Below are 14,855 nucleotides of genomic sequence, written 5' to 3'. Positions count from 1 at the left end.
AAGATTCTTCTGTTAAAATACTAAAACTGTTAAGCCATTCCTAGTTAATAAGACTTCACACAAGAATATAAAGTCCCCCTCACTACCACTACCCTATTCACTAAAAGCTAGCTAATTACAGGTTCCCAGGGAATGGAATACAGCACAATTATGATGGCAAAGGGGGAGTAATGGTTTAGGGATTGAGTTACTGCTTGAGGAGCCAAGTTTACGTGCAGTATTGACCTGCTGGCATAAGGGACATGATATTAAAGCATTAAAGGAGGGGAGGATATGGGAAAAATGCTAAAAGGATAACTGGAATGGCTGCAAAGGCAGGTTCACAATTTTCCCAAAGCCATCTCTGAATACATAACTAAGTTTTCTTGCTCCCTTTTTTTCTTTATATTATCTTGAAGAATTATATATGAAGTCCATATTATTCCAACAAGACAGATGGCTCTGTTCTGTAACAGATCTAAGTGACTCCTGTCTATCATCTTTCCACTAAGTCACACATACAGAAGATATGTGTCATACAGAAATCATGTATAAATATATGGAAGGTCATATAGAAATATAACACTGAATTCAGAAATATCATCTTTTATTAAAATCTTTTTAAAGAAAAGCTTACACTGTCTTGATGTTTCTTCAATTTGGAAATTTGTTCTTCTTTAATTTCCATTTTCTTGACTAAACGCTCTAGTTCACATTCTATATCTTCACAGATTGAACGGCTCTCAGTTTCCTTCATTTGATTCAATATTTCTTGATGCTCCCTGTTAACAAAAGCAACATTAAGCATTGTGATAATTTATGGTATATGTCTTTACCATATTAATTTTCTGTTCAAACATAAACTTTAGTCTTTAGTCTGAGTTAAACATTAAGCTTCAAAGGCAGTCTCTTTCTTTAGGGTTGTCTAACTAAATCTATGATAAATATAACCAGGCTCTAGTAATAAGATTAGATACATTCAGAAATATCTTAGAATAAGGTCCTTAAACAATATTTTCTTTAGTTAGAGGCATTAAAGGGTTCTCTTTAATTTTTTAAAATACATTTTATTTTTAGAGATGTTTTAGATTACAGAAAAGTTACATCGAATGTATAGGGGATTTCCGTAACATCCCTATTAATGACATTGTCATTAGTGTGGTACATTTGTTACAATTGATGAAACAATTTTGAAACATTGCTACTAGCCAAGGTCTATAGCTTTCATTATGTATGACACTTTGCACCATACAGTTTTATAGGCAAAAGGTATAATGGCCTGTACCCAACATTGTAAACACCATGCAGAATTATTCCAATGCTCTAAAAATGCCCTATGTTCTACCTATTCTTCCCTCCCTATCCCCTCAGAACCTCTGGTAACCTCTTATCTTTATATCAATGTTGTAAGTTCTTCCATTACTATAACACTACTAAGTCTACTTTGGTCTGTGGTTACAGTCCCCTCATATTTGTTCACTCGTCAATTTTGGGGCTTTTGGGATGATGTTGCCCATTCTGCTTTGGATTGGGACAGGCTTAGATCTAATGACGCAGATGGAACTGTACTGCTTGCAGTTGTAGATCTCTGGGATGGGCATTACCCATCATCATCATTTTGTTGGTTGTCCTGGGCAAGTCTGATGAATTAGAGGTTATGTATTGGCCACAACTCTGCTGATGCAGGGCTCAACTGGCATATGAACAGACCAAAGATTTAACTTTCTGGGACATACATTTAATGGATATAGTGCTAATTACACATTTAAATAAAAGGGGTAGAAGAATCACCAGTAGGGAAATTATAAATGAGTCTATTCTAGGATAAGTCCCATTGATGGGAGCTAATTTCATGAGGCTGTTTCTTGCCTACAGTGTCTGGATGTTTCTAGCACCCTTGTGAGCACCCGTTTGAGGTTTTGTTTTCTGTGGCAGTGAGATCTGCCTGAGATGTGCATAAGCACAACCTCTGAGATGACCTCCCAAGTCACTGTGAAGTCTCTTAGCTGTAAAAACTCTTTTGCATTTAGTTTTCCCCTCTTTCAGTCAGTGTCTTTTTCCAAATGCATCAATGGTTAATGCTTGGTAGTAATCCCATGGGGCCAGGGAGGCTCATCCCTGGAGTCATGTCCCATATCAGGAAGAAGGTAGTATGTTTATTTGCTGAATTTGGGTTGTAGAGGCCACATTTGAATAACAAGGAGGTTTTCAGGAGGTAACTCTTAAGTATTAGTTGTTATTAGATTGCCTCACTTTTATAAGTAAGGCTTGGTATATTGGTTTTTCTTTTATTAGGCACTGTCTATATACTCCAGAGATTTTAGCCACTCTATTTGAAAAAGCAGCAGGACTCCCCAGGATGGGAGTTTAATATTTTGTTGGTTTTTGTCTGAGTCTCTACACACTGAGAAAATGCCCTATGACAACATAAACACATCCATTTTCCATAGTAGCATGCTCCAGGTGCACCCCTCCCCATGCAAACCCTACCACCAATCTCCTGTACCAGTGACACTCTCCTGCCATAGATCCTACAAGAACATTCCCATCATTTTATTCTCACAGTCTTTGATCTCCTCCAAATTCACCAAGCCACACATTTACCTGTTCCTTCATCCAGCCCTCCTTTGAGTTCAGGGATTACCCAACCCTCTCCCCCTCATATCATTGCACCATCTTCACCCCTATCCAGTCCTATACTGCCAACATCCACCTTATCACAGATTAAGCATTGGCCCACCACTCTACTCCCTTTCTATTTCCTAGTAACCTATTTTCTAGATTCTACCTCTTTGGGTCTGGTCAATATCCTTAGTTCATATCAGTGGGATCATGCAATATTTGTCCTTTAGTGACTGGCTTACTTCACTCCAAATAAAGTCTTTGAGAGTCATCCAGGTTGTCCTATGTGTCAATACATTGTTCCTTCTTGTAGCTGAGTAATATTCCATCGTATGTATATACCACATTTTACCTCATTCATCCTTTGTTGGAAAGTTGGATTGCTTCCAACTTTTGGCAACTGTGAATAATGCCATGATGAACATTGGTGTGCATATATATATTTGTGTCCCTGCTTTGAAATCTTCTGGGCATATTCCTAATAGAGGGATTGGTAACTAAGTATGACAATTTTATATTTAGTTACCAGAGGAACTGCCAAACTATCCTTCAAAGTGGCTGTACCATGCTATATTCCCACTAGGAGTAGATGAGTGTTCCTATTCATCCACATCTTCTCCAACAATTGAAAAAAATTTTTTAAATAGCAGCTAATCTAGTAGGTGTTAAGATGATATCTCATTGTAATTTTGATTTGCATTTACCTAATAACTAGTGAGGTTGAGCATCTTTACATGTGTTTTTTAGCCATTTGTATTTCCTCTTTGGGAAAGTGTCTATTCAAATTTCTTGCCCATTTTTTAAAATGGTTGTCTTTTTATTATTGAGATGTAAGATTTCTTTATATATGCTGGACATTGGACCCTGTATTAGTCTGCCAAAAGGCTGCTGAAACAAAGTACCAGAAATCTGTTGGCTTTTATAACGGGTATTTATTTGGGGTAAAAGCTTACAGTTACAAGCCTGCGCAAAGTCCAACTCAAGGTTGCTTTCTGCTTTCTCACCAAAATCAGCTGTCATGGTTTGAAGCAAGATGATTACTGATGGTCTCTGCCTTCCCCTTTGGGCTTCCTCTTCTTCTTGAGCCTTGGCTGTTCTGCTTCTTCCAGATTTCAGCTGAAGGCTGGCACAGGGCTTCTTTTATCAGTCTCTGCTGTTCTTCACAATCTCTATGGTAAGCTATCAGGCAAAATGATTCATCTCTCCCTGGGGCTTCAGCTATTTGAGCCATCTTCTTTCTGTCACATGGCCAGATAAAAAATGACAGAGCTCTCTTTCCTGTGTGTCTGACTTGAAAGTGTTCATTTATATTAGACCCACCAAGGGAGCAGGGACTCAACCTGAGTCAAGCCTTACTGGTCAAATAAAAAAGCCCTGAAAGCAATCTTAACAGGTAATCTAGGGGAGTGACTGTAGCTTGAGCGGTGAGTGCCTGCTTTCCATGTATGAGGTCCCAGGTTCGATTCCCAGTACCTCCTAAAAAAAACAAAAAGCAAAACAAGCAAACAAATGAAAAAATCAACTCTCATTGGGAGTGGATGTAGCTCAGTGGTTGAGCACCTGCTTTCCATATAAAAGGTCCTGGGTTCAATCCCTGGTATCTCCTCAAAACACCAAAAACAAACAAACAAACAAAACCTTCCCCCCAAAACCAGGTAATCTAATCAAAGGCCCTCAACTTAATTTACTGTATCACAGGGTATAACACCCAGAGGAACAGATTAGTTTATAACACAGTCTTTCCCTTTTTGGGATTCTTAATCTCAACCTGCCATAGACCCTTATCAGACAAATGGTTCCCAAATATTTTCTCCCAATGAGCAGGCTGCCTTTTCCCTTTGACAAACTTCTTTGATGCGCAAAAGTTTTTAATTTTGAGGAGTTCCCATTTATAATATCTATTTTTTCTTTCGTTTCTTGTGCTTTCAGTGTAAAGTTTATGAAACCATTTCCTACAATTAGCTCTTACAGACTCTTCCTTAAATTATCTTCTAGGAGCATTATAGTCTTGGCTATTATATGTAGGTCTTTGATCTATCTTGCGATAATTTTTGTATAGGGTGTGAGATGGTGATCCTCCTTCGTTCTTTTGGATATGGATATCCAATTCTCCCAGAACCATTTGTTGAAAAGACTTTTCTATTCTAGTTGACTGGCCTTGGTGACTTTGTTGAGTATCAACTGACTGTACATGCATGGGTCTATATCTGAACTCTCAATTCAGCACCGTTGGTATGTCTATCCTTGTGCCAATACCATGCAGTTTTGACCACTGTAGTTTTATAGTAGTCATTAAAGTCAGGTAGCATGATTCCTCCAATTTTGTTTTTCTATTTCAAGATGTTTCTGACTATTTGGGACCCTTTATCCTTCCAAATAAAATTGATAGTTGTTTTTAAATTTCTGTAAAAAATGCTGTTGCAACTTTTATTGGGATTGTGCGGAATCTGCAAATCAATTTTTAGTAGAATTGGTATCTTAATGATATTTAGTGTTCCAATTAATGAACATGAAATATTCTTCCCTTTATTTAGGTCTTTGATTTCTTTTAGCAATGTTGTGTCATTTTCTGTGTACAAGTCCTTTACATCCTTAGTTTATTCCTAGAAACTTAAAACTTTTAGTTGCTATTATAAATAGATTTCCTCCTCAGATTGCTCATTAATATACAGAAACACTACTGTGTTGTTATCTTATGTGTTGATCATATATCCCACCACTTTACTGAATTCATTTATCAGCTCTAAAAGCTTTATAGATTTTTTGGGACTTTCTACATATAGGATCATATCATCTGCAAATTGTGAAAGTTTTACCTCTACCTTTCCAATTCAGATTCCTTTTATTTCCTTTTCTTGCCTAAGTGCTCGAGCAAGTATTTCTAGTACAATATTAAATAAGAGTAGTAACAGTGGGCATCTTTATCTTGTTCCAGGTCTTAGAGGGACAGACTTTAGTATTTCACCACTGAGTATGATGTAAGCTGTAGCTTTTCATATATGCCCTTTATTGTGTTGAGGAAGTTTCTTTCTCTTCCTATCTTTTGAAGTGTTTTTATCAAGAAAGGATGCTGTATCTTTTCAATGAGTTTTTTATGTAGATAGAGATGATCACGTGATTTTTTCCTTCTATCTGTTAATGTGGTATATTACACTGATTTTCTTACATTGCAGACTTGGGATAAAGCCCACTTGGATCATGGTGTTTAATACATTTGACGTGCTATTGGACTGATAAGCAAGAATTTTGTTGAGGACTTTTTCATCTAAGTTCATCAGGGAGAATGGTCTGTAGTTTTTGTTTTATTTTTCCCTCTGGCATCTTCATGTAGCTTTGATATTAGGGTGATGTAGGTATCAGAATGGGATGGATAACATTCCCTCCACTTCAATTCTTTGGAAAAGTTTGAGCAGGACTGGAATTAGTTATTTCAAGAATGCTTGGCAGAATTCACCTGTAAAGCCTGGGCTTTTCTTGGGATGTTTTTGATGACTAATTAATTCTCACTAATTATAATTGGTCTGTTGAGTTCTATTTTTCCTCTCATCAAAATAGGTTGCTCATGAGTTTCTAGAGATTTGTCCATTTGATTTAAATTGTCTACCTTGTTAGAATACAATTTTTCAAAGTATCCTCTTATGAAACTCTATTTTCTGTGGCATCAGTGGTGATAGCTCCTCTTTCATTTGTGATTTTATTTGCATCTTCTCTTTTTTTTGTTAGTTTAGCTAATCAAGAAAAAAGGGCTTGTTCATTTTATTAATCATCTCAAAGAAGTATCTTTTAGTTTTGTTAAAATTTTTTTAGTGCTTTTTAAATTCTCAATTTCATTTAATTCTGTTCTGATCTGTTATTTCCTTCCTTCTGCTTGCTTTGGGATTAGTTTGTTGTTCTTTTTCTAGTTCCTCCAGGTGTGCATTTAGATCTTTGATTTTAGCTCTTTCTTCTTTTTTAATGTAGGCCTATATATAGGGCTATGTAAATTTCCTCTCACTACTGCTTTAGCTGCATCCCATAAGTTTTGGTGTGTTGTGTTCTCATTTTCATTTGTCTTGAGGTAGTAACAATTTCTCTTGCAATTTCCTCCTTGGCCCATTGACTGTTTAAGAACGCATTGTTTAACTTCCATATATTTGTGCCTATTCTGTTTCTCTACCCCTTATTAATTTCCAGCTTTATTCCATTGTGGTCAGAGAAATTGTTTTGTATAATTTCACTCTTTCTAAATTCACTGAGTCCCAAACCTGGGACTCCCATGTGGGAGGCTGGTGTCCAACTGCTTGAGTGACATCTGCTCCCTGCTTGTTTTTTTGCCCATTGTTTTTCTTGGGCTCAATGTCTGCTTGTTTTTTGTTTTCTTTAGGAGTCACCAGGAACTGAACCCAGGACGTACAATGTGGGAGGTGGGCCTTCAACTGCACATCTGCTCCCCTCACTGAGTCTTGTTTTGTGACCTAGCAAGTGGTCTATCCTGGAGAATGATCTATGAACACTCAAGAAGAATGTATATTTTGCTTATTTGGGTGTATATGTCTCTATATGTCTATAAGGTCTAGTTATTCTAAAGTATTATTCAAGGTCTCTGTTTCTTTACTTACCCTCTGTTTAGATGTTCTAATGGTGATAATGTTGTACTGACATCCCCCACTGTAATGGTAGTAGCATCTATTTCTTCCCTTAGTTTTGCCAGTGTTTGCCTCACGTATTTTGGGACACCCTGGTAAGGTCCATAAATACGTATGATTGTTCTTTCTTCTTGGTATATTACCCCTTTTAAAATATATAGTGTCCTTCTTTGTCTCTTACAATGGGTTTGTATTTAAAATCTATTTTGTCCAATATCAGTATAACTATTCCTGCCCTTCTTTTTGGTTACTGTTTGTGTATAAAATCATTTTCCAACCTTTCATTTGCAACTTATTTGTGCTTCTGGGTCTAAGGTGAGTTTCTTGTAGACAGCATATATATGGGTCATATTTCCTTATCCATTGTCAAACTGTGTCTTTTGATTGTAGTGTTTAATCCATTAACATTCAATGTTATTACTGTAAAGATGGTGCTTAGCCATTTTCCTTTAGGTTTATATATGTCATTAATTATTTCTCTTTATATCCTTTTATTTACTCTTACTTATAATCTTCCTTTCTACACTCTACTCCAACCCTCTCTTGTTGTTTCCTTTAAACTGCAGAATTCCCTTTAGTATATTTTGAAGGGTAGAACTCTTGTTGACAAACACTCTCAACTTCTGTTTATCTGAATATTTTGAACTCTCCCTCATTTTTGAATGCTGATTTTACTGTATACAGAATTCTTGACTACCAGTGTTTTCTTTTAGTAACAAACATGGCATATCACTCCTTCTCGCTGCCACAATCTCTGATGATAAAATCAGCATTTAATTTTATTGAGCTTCCCTTATAGGTGATAGATCTTTTTTCTCTTGCTGCTTTCAGAATTCTCTTTGTCTTGAATGTTTGTCATTCTGATAAGTATATGTCTCAGCATAGGCCCCTAGGATTTATTCTGTTTGGAGTGCACTATGCTTCCTGGTATATCCATGACCCTCATAAGAACTGGGAAATTTTTGGCCATTATTTCCTCAAACATTCCTTTCCCTTCTCTTTCCCCCCTGTGATTCCTATAATGCACATGTTTGTGTATTTCTTGTTGTCATTCAATTCCCTCAGTCTCTGAACTTTTTTCCTTTTTTTTTTTTTTGTCTATCTGTTCTACTATCCATGTGATTTCAGATGTCCTATCTTCAATATCACTAATTCTTTCCTCTGCCTGCTCAAATCTGCTGTTAGTGCTTCTGGTGTATTTTTTCCTACTGTATTTTAAAATTTCTTGTATTGTGCCTTTCCTCACAAATAAGATGTTATATTTTTACGTATGTCTGCAATTTCTTCTGTATGTTTCCCCAGAGTCTTCTTAATATCTTTTATCTCTTCCTTCACTTCATTGAGTTGACTAAGGATATTTGTTTCAACATCCTTGATTAGTTGTTTCACATTCTGTGTCTTCTGCTTTTTAATTTGTTCGATAGACTGGGCCATGTCTTCCTGTTTCTTAATATGGCTTATAATTTATTATAATTATATATAATTATATAATTTATATAATTATTGCTGATGTCTAGGCCATCTCTTTATCTTGATGGGCTTATTCAGTTGGTTAGTATCTCTTTCTAGTCCAGGGTTTTGTTTGTTTGTTTGGTTGGTTTTATGGTAAGGGTCCTCTGTGACACTTACTTCCACTTATTCTATATCTATGTAGTTGCCCATGTTCAACTTCCCACAGCTTCTGGAGGAGTGCAGCCTGTCATTCCCTACTCTGCCATCTTGGATTCCCCCTCTTTAATTCTGAGGGGACTTGCTGACATAGAGAATTTCAATTGTAGATATAGCTGCCTGATAAATTCTGAATTTGGTTTTAGCCTACTCAATGAAATACTGTCAAGAGAACTAGTTATCTCTTCTACAGAGGTTCCTAGTTCAACTAGGTGGCCAAATCACAAATGTTCTAGAATTGCTGTTGAGTTCAAACTTGGGGCATAAAATATGTATCCCATACAGTATTATGCTTACTATGATACTTCAAAACTCATAATGCAGACTAGCAGAGTCTAAAACTTAGAATTGTAATCCTAGTTATCTAATGAAATCATTCATTTAAATAAAAGTTTATTAAAAAACACAAGAGAATTTTTCTTATAAAAACTTCAGTGACTTATAATCTAAGATCCCCAGACCCTATTTGTGAGAATGACAGTAATATCTGTTAGTATGGATCTTGGTAATACAGAACTCTTTAAACTGGAAAAGTAGTGATAACAAAGAGTTGAAATTTAAAATAGTACCAATAAATATAATAAGAAATCACTGACAACAAATCTGCAGATCAACATAAAATAAATCCAGGTAGCTACCACTGGTCTCTAGCCAGTGACACCTCACACTCAAAGCTCCAGCTGAAGGAGAAAGGGTAAGTAAGGAGGTCTCTATACTATGACTTGAACAAAGCAGACTGCCTACAAATTGAATGGCAGTAAATCACACAGGAATCAAGTGGCTACAAAAGCTGTTCACAAGTGTGTGCTACTGGAGGGGTGAAGAAACCTCACTGTTACAGGCCTGGTACTGTGGCACTCTGTGAAATGAGGCATTATCAGAAGTCCACTGAACTGATTTGCAAACTTCCCTTCCAGCAGCCACTGCAAGTAATTGCTCAGTAATTTCAAAACAGATCTGCACCTCCAGAACACAGCTATTGGTGTTTTGCAGGAGGCAAGTAAGGCCTATCTGACTGGCTTTTTTGAAGACACCAACTTGTGAGCTATCCATGACAAACGTATAACAATTATACCAAAAGATATCCAGCTAGCATGCTGTGTATGTGGAGAACGTGCTTAAGGATTGACTGTGATGGGAAACATTTCATTCTCAAAAATAATTTTTTTTTCTCTTCTTCCTGTTATTGATAATTCTGAACTTTAGATATTCTTTCCCATAGGGCCAAAAGGTACCTAAATATATGACTATGAATGGAAAAATAGGGGACAGAAATCAGGTTTTGGCAGTTTTTCCATTTTCATTTTTAATATATGTGTGTATTTTTAATCTAAATGCAGGAACATAAAGCATTAATGCAGTCAAATGTTTCAGTGAACAAGTTTCAAGAGTTCAACTTTAAAACAAATACAAATAAACCTGCTAAAATTTTCTGGACAATGTCAGCATTTGGATTTTTTTAGAACAAGTAAATTTCTTATTGATAGCAATGAAATGGTACAGGTAGCATTTTTATCATACAGTAGATTCCATCTATTCACTATATTTTTCTAACTGACTTGTCCTACATGCAAGTACATGTTTTAATATCTGTCTTCTGTGCTGTTTCTGTAAGTCTGCTATTAAAATAAAACAAAATAATAAAATAAATCCAAATGGCTAAATAAGGCCTTAAGAATAAAAAGGGCACTGATTTTAAGACTAAGCAGTAAACAAAGACCTTTAAATATCCTATTATTTCTCCTTGATAAAGAATAAAAATACTTACATACTCATTTGCTCCAGCTCATCTTGCATTGCCATCAAAAGTTCAGACAAATTATCACAAACAGAAATGGACTTTTCTGAGTCAGGGGGTACAGCCTTACATTGAGAAGGCCCTCTTCTACTAGGCCTGAAGAGACATCTAGGTTCAGTCACTTCAGAATTTTTCTGAAGGATACGTTGGTCACAATGTTGCGTCATCTGCAGGAAGTTTTGCATATTTGCATTCACAGAATGGCTTGCACTGGCCGACTTAAGGGGAAAAGAAAGAGCTGAGAACAACTTCAAAACATTGATGGTATTTCAATAGCACTTACAATACAGCTGGAGTGTTTTTGAACAAGTATCTTCATTTTTCCCTCTCACCTTCCCAGCCACAAAAGGCAGTACTCCAAACTTAGAATAAATTTGCAGAGGTAGTCCTCTCTTTAAACATTTAGTTTTCTAAAGATTGGCAAGGAAAAAGGTAGACAAAAAAATCATTTCAAAAGGCATTTATGAAAGAACTCCCAAAACTCAATAATAAAAAACCAAACAATTTAAGTTAAAAAATAGACAAAAGACATACAGACATTTCCCTGAAGAAGACATACAGATGGCAAATAAACAAATGAAAAGATGTTCTTTTACCTTACTTATCCCTGACCTTCACTATTTTTACAATGAATAGGTAAACTTAAAAAAATTTCCATTAACTCTGCAAACAAAGGATACCACACAACCTAGATATAAAAATTGGCCAATATTTTTTCCACTTGCTGATTACCTATAGTGATTTTCTATTTGGCTTTTGAGCTTCTAATCCCATTGCTCATATAAGACACAAAATTAATATGAAAGGAAGGAAATAAGCAAAAACAACAAACTTTAATTGGCAAAATATTTTTCATTATTGTAATTTGTAAACTCTTTTAAAAAATTATGAAAAATGCAGTCAGAGTAGTGAAACTAATTCTTATCTATGTAATAAAAAAATAAGCCAAAGTTAAATATAATGGTGTCTCCATTATGGTACACACAGCTGGGCCTACGGAGGTGGTCAGAATTCTCAAATAGTATTCCTGGTTCACAAAGTGAGTAGTACACAGAAACATTCACTACATTATTGTGAATAAACAGTGACATTGGTCATTAAACTGTAATTGCAGAATCATACAATTAAAATGGCTTTAAAATTTTCTTCTTAGCATTATATAATTAAGATGGTTTAATATATCTAAAAGGTCAGGTCATTTAAGGAAAATAGTGATCTATCTATAAAAGTAATGACTTCCCCAATTATCCTAATATTTATACAAATCCTGATCTGAGCATAAGAAAAAATAAATAATAATAAAAATAAATTCCTTAAAGGAATGACTGTACAACCTATAATTTAATACCATTTCCTTGTTTTTTATTGTACATGTATTACATAAAACTGTTTAAGTCAGCCAATATCGTGTTGTTTAATGCCTTTTTAATAAAGTAACAAGATAAGTTTCTCTAAGAGTTTAATACTAGGAAAAAGTTTGTCTTTCTAGAAAAATTGGAATGCCTTCTGTTATTTTAGAAAGACAGACAGCCCATTACATGTTCCTTTTTGATTTGCTTGTCAAACAAACTCAGAGCTAGATTTTGTGCTCAATTGCTCTTATTTTCTTTACCATAGGTTTTATGGAATTTTCTGTACCCACACACAAAACCATCATTACTTGACTCATGCTTTTACTCCCATTTAATGGCATTATAGCATGTCTTTTATTATATTATAGATCTCTTCATATCTTTGGTGGACATAAGTAGACACAAACATTAAAAGTGGTGAATAAATATTAGCAAATATGGATTAAGTGTTGTTTGGAGATAAGTTTTATATGCCTACCTTTGAAGATTTTTTCATTTCCTTGGAGTATTTTGGTTTTGAAACGGAAGACATTAAAATTCTATTGATTTCAATTCCAGTTTGAAGCTATAATATTAAAGTAAAAAAATTACAAAATTGATTTGTAATGTGCTCCTCCAAAACATTTATAATGAGATCCAGTCTCATTTTATAAATACAAAAATGCTTTTTCAGCAAGAAAAGAAAGTCCAAATCATTATTTTTTAAATGAATGCCACTAAGTCTATTGCTAATTAACCATTTTGTATTTATAAGAGAATGTATTATTTAGTATATCTACCAATCAAATGGAAAACAATCTATTCCAGTAGTTCTTTCAACATATATATACACATATATGTTAGAATTTCAAAAGACCTTTTGGAAATGCATCCAAATATATTAATACACTGACTGACTGAGAAGTTCATTATTATAGCAAAAAGAGACAAAACTAACATTCTAGGAAACAGAAATTAGAGTCTCCAATACAGGCTTCCATTAATGAAAAGTATAATAAAACATGAGGTTTACTATAATAGATTATGTGCTGCTTTACTTACCTCAGAAGCTTTATCTTGAAATAATTTACGCTGATGTTCTTCTTCCTTTAGTTTTTCCTCTAAATGTTTAATTTTGTCCTACAAAAGAAAAAAAAAACTGGGATTGTTTTATAAAAATAGAGCCTTTGTTCTTTTTTGAAATAAAGACCTCGAGGTCTTAATTCTTATAAGTTTGGCAAGTTAAAGCAGAGAACAAGAAAAAGGAATGGCAAAAAATGCCAAGATTTTCCTTGGCTTTCTTCCTATGTTCTTTGCCTGCTACTACATGTGAGAACAAAGGGAAAGTAAAGAATTTAACACACTAATAGGCTTTATTAACTCCTAGCAACAAAGCCATAATGATGAAACTTAGGGTGGTATTGAAGGTTTAAAACTCAAATATTATAGTTTTTGGTCTCAATGTTTCATTCAAAGCACAGACATATCACAATAGTCAAGCTATCAATCTTCTACTATATGTCTACCATATGAATGTGATAGGAGCATGGTTGGTGGGGGAGTTAGGGAGTAGGAAGATAAATTAGAAATATAAGATACAGTCTTTGTACTTAAGAGCTTATGTTATACTAAGAGAAACAATTAACATATATGAAACAATAAACAAAGTATATGATCTGACCCAGACCATGTATACAGCTTTATACATATAAGTATTATATCTTATATTGGTGGTATGGTTTACAATAGGAGGATAGTACTTGTTCAGAGGGAGAGCTTCCTGAGTGCTGGAGAACTCAAGGAAGGCTTTACAGAGGAATAGAACTTGAAAAAAGGACTCTGAAATGGTTAAGATCTGGGTAGGGGAAAAGAAGAGGACATGTCAGGAGGGTCTCTAGGAAGGGTCAACTTACCTGCAAGTGGTAAAAGTCAAACTTTTCAATATACTTTAGGCAAATTATCTGACAAATGAAAATGTTCTGCCATCTTAAAAGAGGCCAAGTTTACAATTTTACATTCAAAAGGCAAGCTCATTCATGCCATGACTGAACACATTAGCGTCCCATCTCTATAGACAGGAACTCATATCTGAATCACTAAAAGTCATAAATGAAGTTTTATAAATCTAATATAACATTTATTTTACATTCACATACAATGCCAATTATGTTTAACACTAAAGATTTATTCCTGGCATCATCACTTCAAAGAAACAAGTGGAAGCTTACCTCAGCAGTTTTCTGAGTTGTTGTAAGTCTAAAACATTCTTTTTCTAAGACATCAAGCTTTTCAAGTTTTGCATGTAGCATCATATGATCTTGTTCTTTTTCCCTTTGAAGCTGAGCCTAGAAAGGATAAAAGCAAAACCTGAATTTGGCAAGTGATACCAATGGCTCAAGAATAATGCAATTTCTGAGAATTTAAAGCATAATATAAATGTCATAAACATGCATATACATGTACATGTTAGATGCTTACAAGCAAAAAAACAAGAAAATTAAAAACTTTTAAGAATCAAATACAATGTGCAAAAAAAGATGTGCTACATTAACATTAATGGAATAAACTCTTTCATGCTTCTTTAAAAAAAATTTTTTTTTAAAGATTTATTTAATTTATTAATTTCTTCCCCACCATCATTGTTTGTGCTTGCTGTTTGCTCTCTGTGTCTGTTCAGTGTGTGCTCTCTGTGTCTCCTAGTCTTCTTTTTAGGAGGCACTGGGAACCAAATTGGGACCTCCCATATGGGAGAGAGGTGCCTAATTGCTGGAGCCACCTCCACTCCCTGCTTGCTGTGTTTCTCATTGTGTTTCCTTGTTGTATCATCTCGTG

At 34.9% G+C, this 14,855-nt stretch overlaps 1 protein-coding gene across 12 annotated transcripts in view; it reads right to left on the bottom strand.

The window, feature by feature from the left end:
* Positions 1–14,855, bottom strand: part of CEP57L1 (centrosomal protein 57 like 1) — a 96,279-nt gene that overhangs the window by 4,084 nt on the left and 77,340 nt on the right. For 6 of the 12 annotated variants that reach the window (XM_071218620.1, XM_004468403.4, XM_058307244.2 and 3 more), the window contains 6 exons: positions 14,252–14,368; positions 13,086–13,163; positions 12,523–12,609; positions 11,025–11,102; positions 10,663–10,910; positions 617–761 (listed from right to left, as the gene is read on the bottom strand). In XM_071218620.1, the coding sequence (XP_071074721.1) occupies positions 617–761; positions 10,663–10,910; positions 11,025–11,102; positions 12,523–12,609; positions 13,086–13,163; positions 14,252–14,368 (753 nt within the window). The remainder of the gene's footprint in view (positions 1–616; positions 762–10,662; positions 10,911–11,024; positions 11,103–12,522; positions 12,610–13,085; positions 13,164–14,251; positions 14,369–14,855) is intronic. The other 6 variants (XM_058307248.2, XM_058307247.2, XM_071218623.1 and 3 more) reach the window with 1 other exon arrangement.

The sequence above is a fragment of the Dasypus novemcinctus genome, chromosome 11 (genome assembly GCF_030445035.2).
Source record: "Dasypus novemcinctus isolate mDasNov1 chromosome 11, mDasNov1.1.hap2, whole genome shotgun sequence".
In the NCBI taxonomy this organism is placed as follows: domain Eukaryota; kingdom Metazoa; phylum Chordata; class Mammalia; order Cingulata; family Dasypodidae; genus Dasypus; species Dasypus novemcinctus.
The sequence above is the reverse complement of the archived record's forward strand: the minus strand, read 5'-3'. Positions and strand labels throughout refer to the sequence as shown.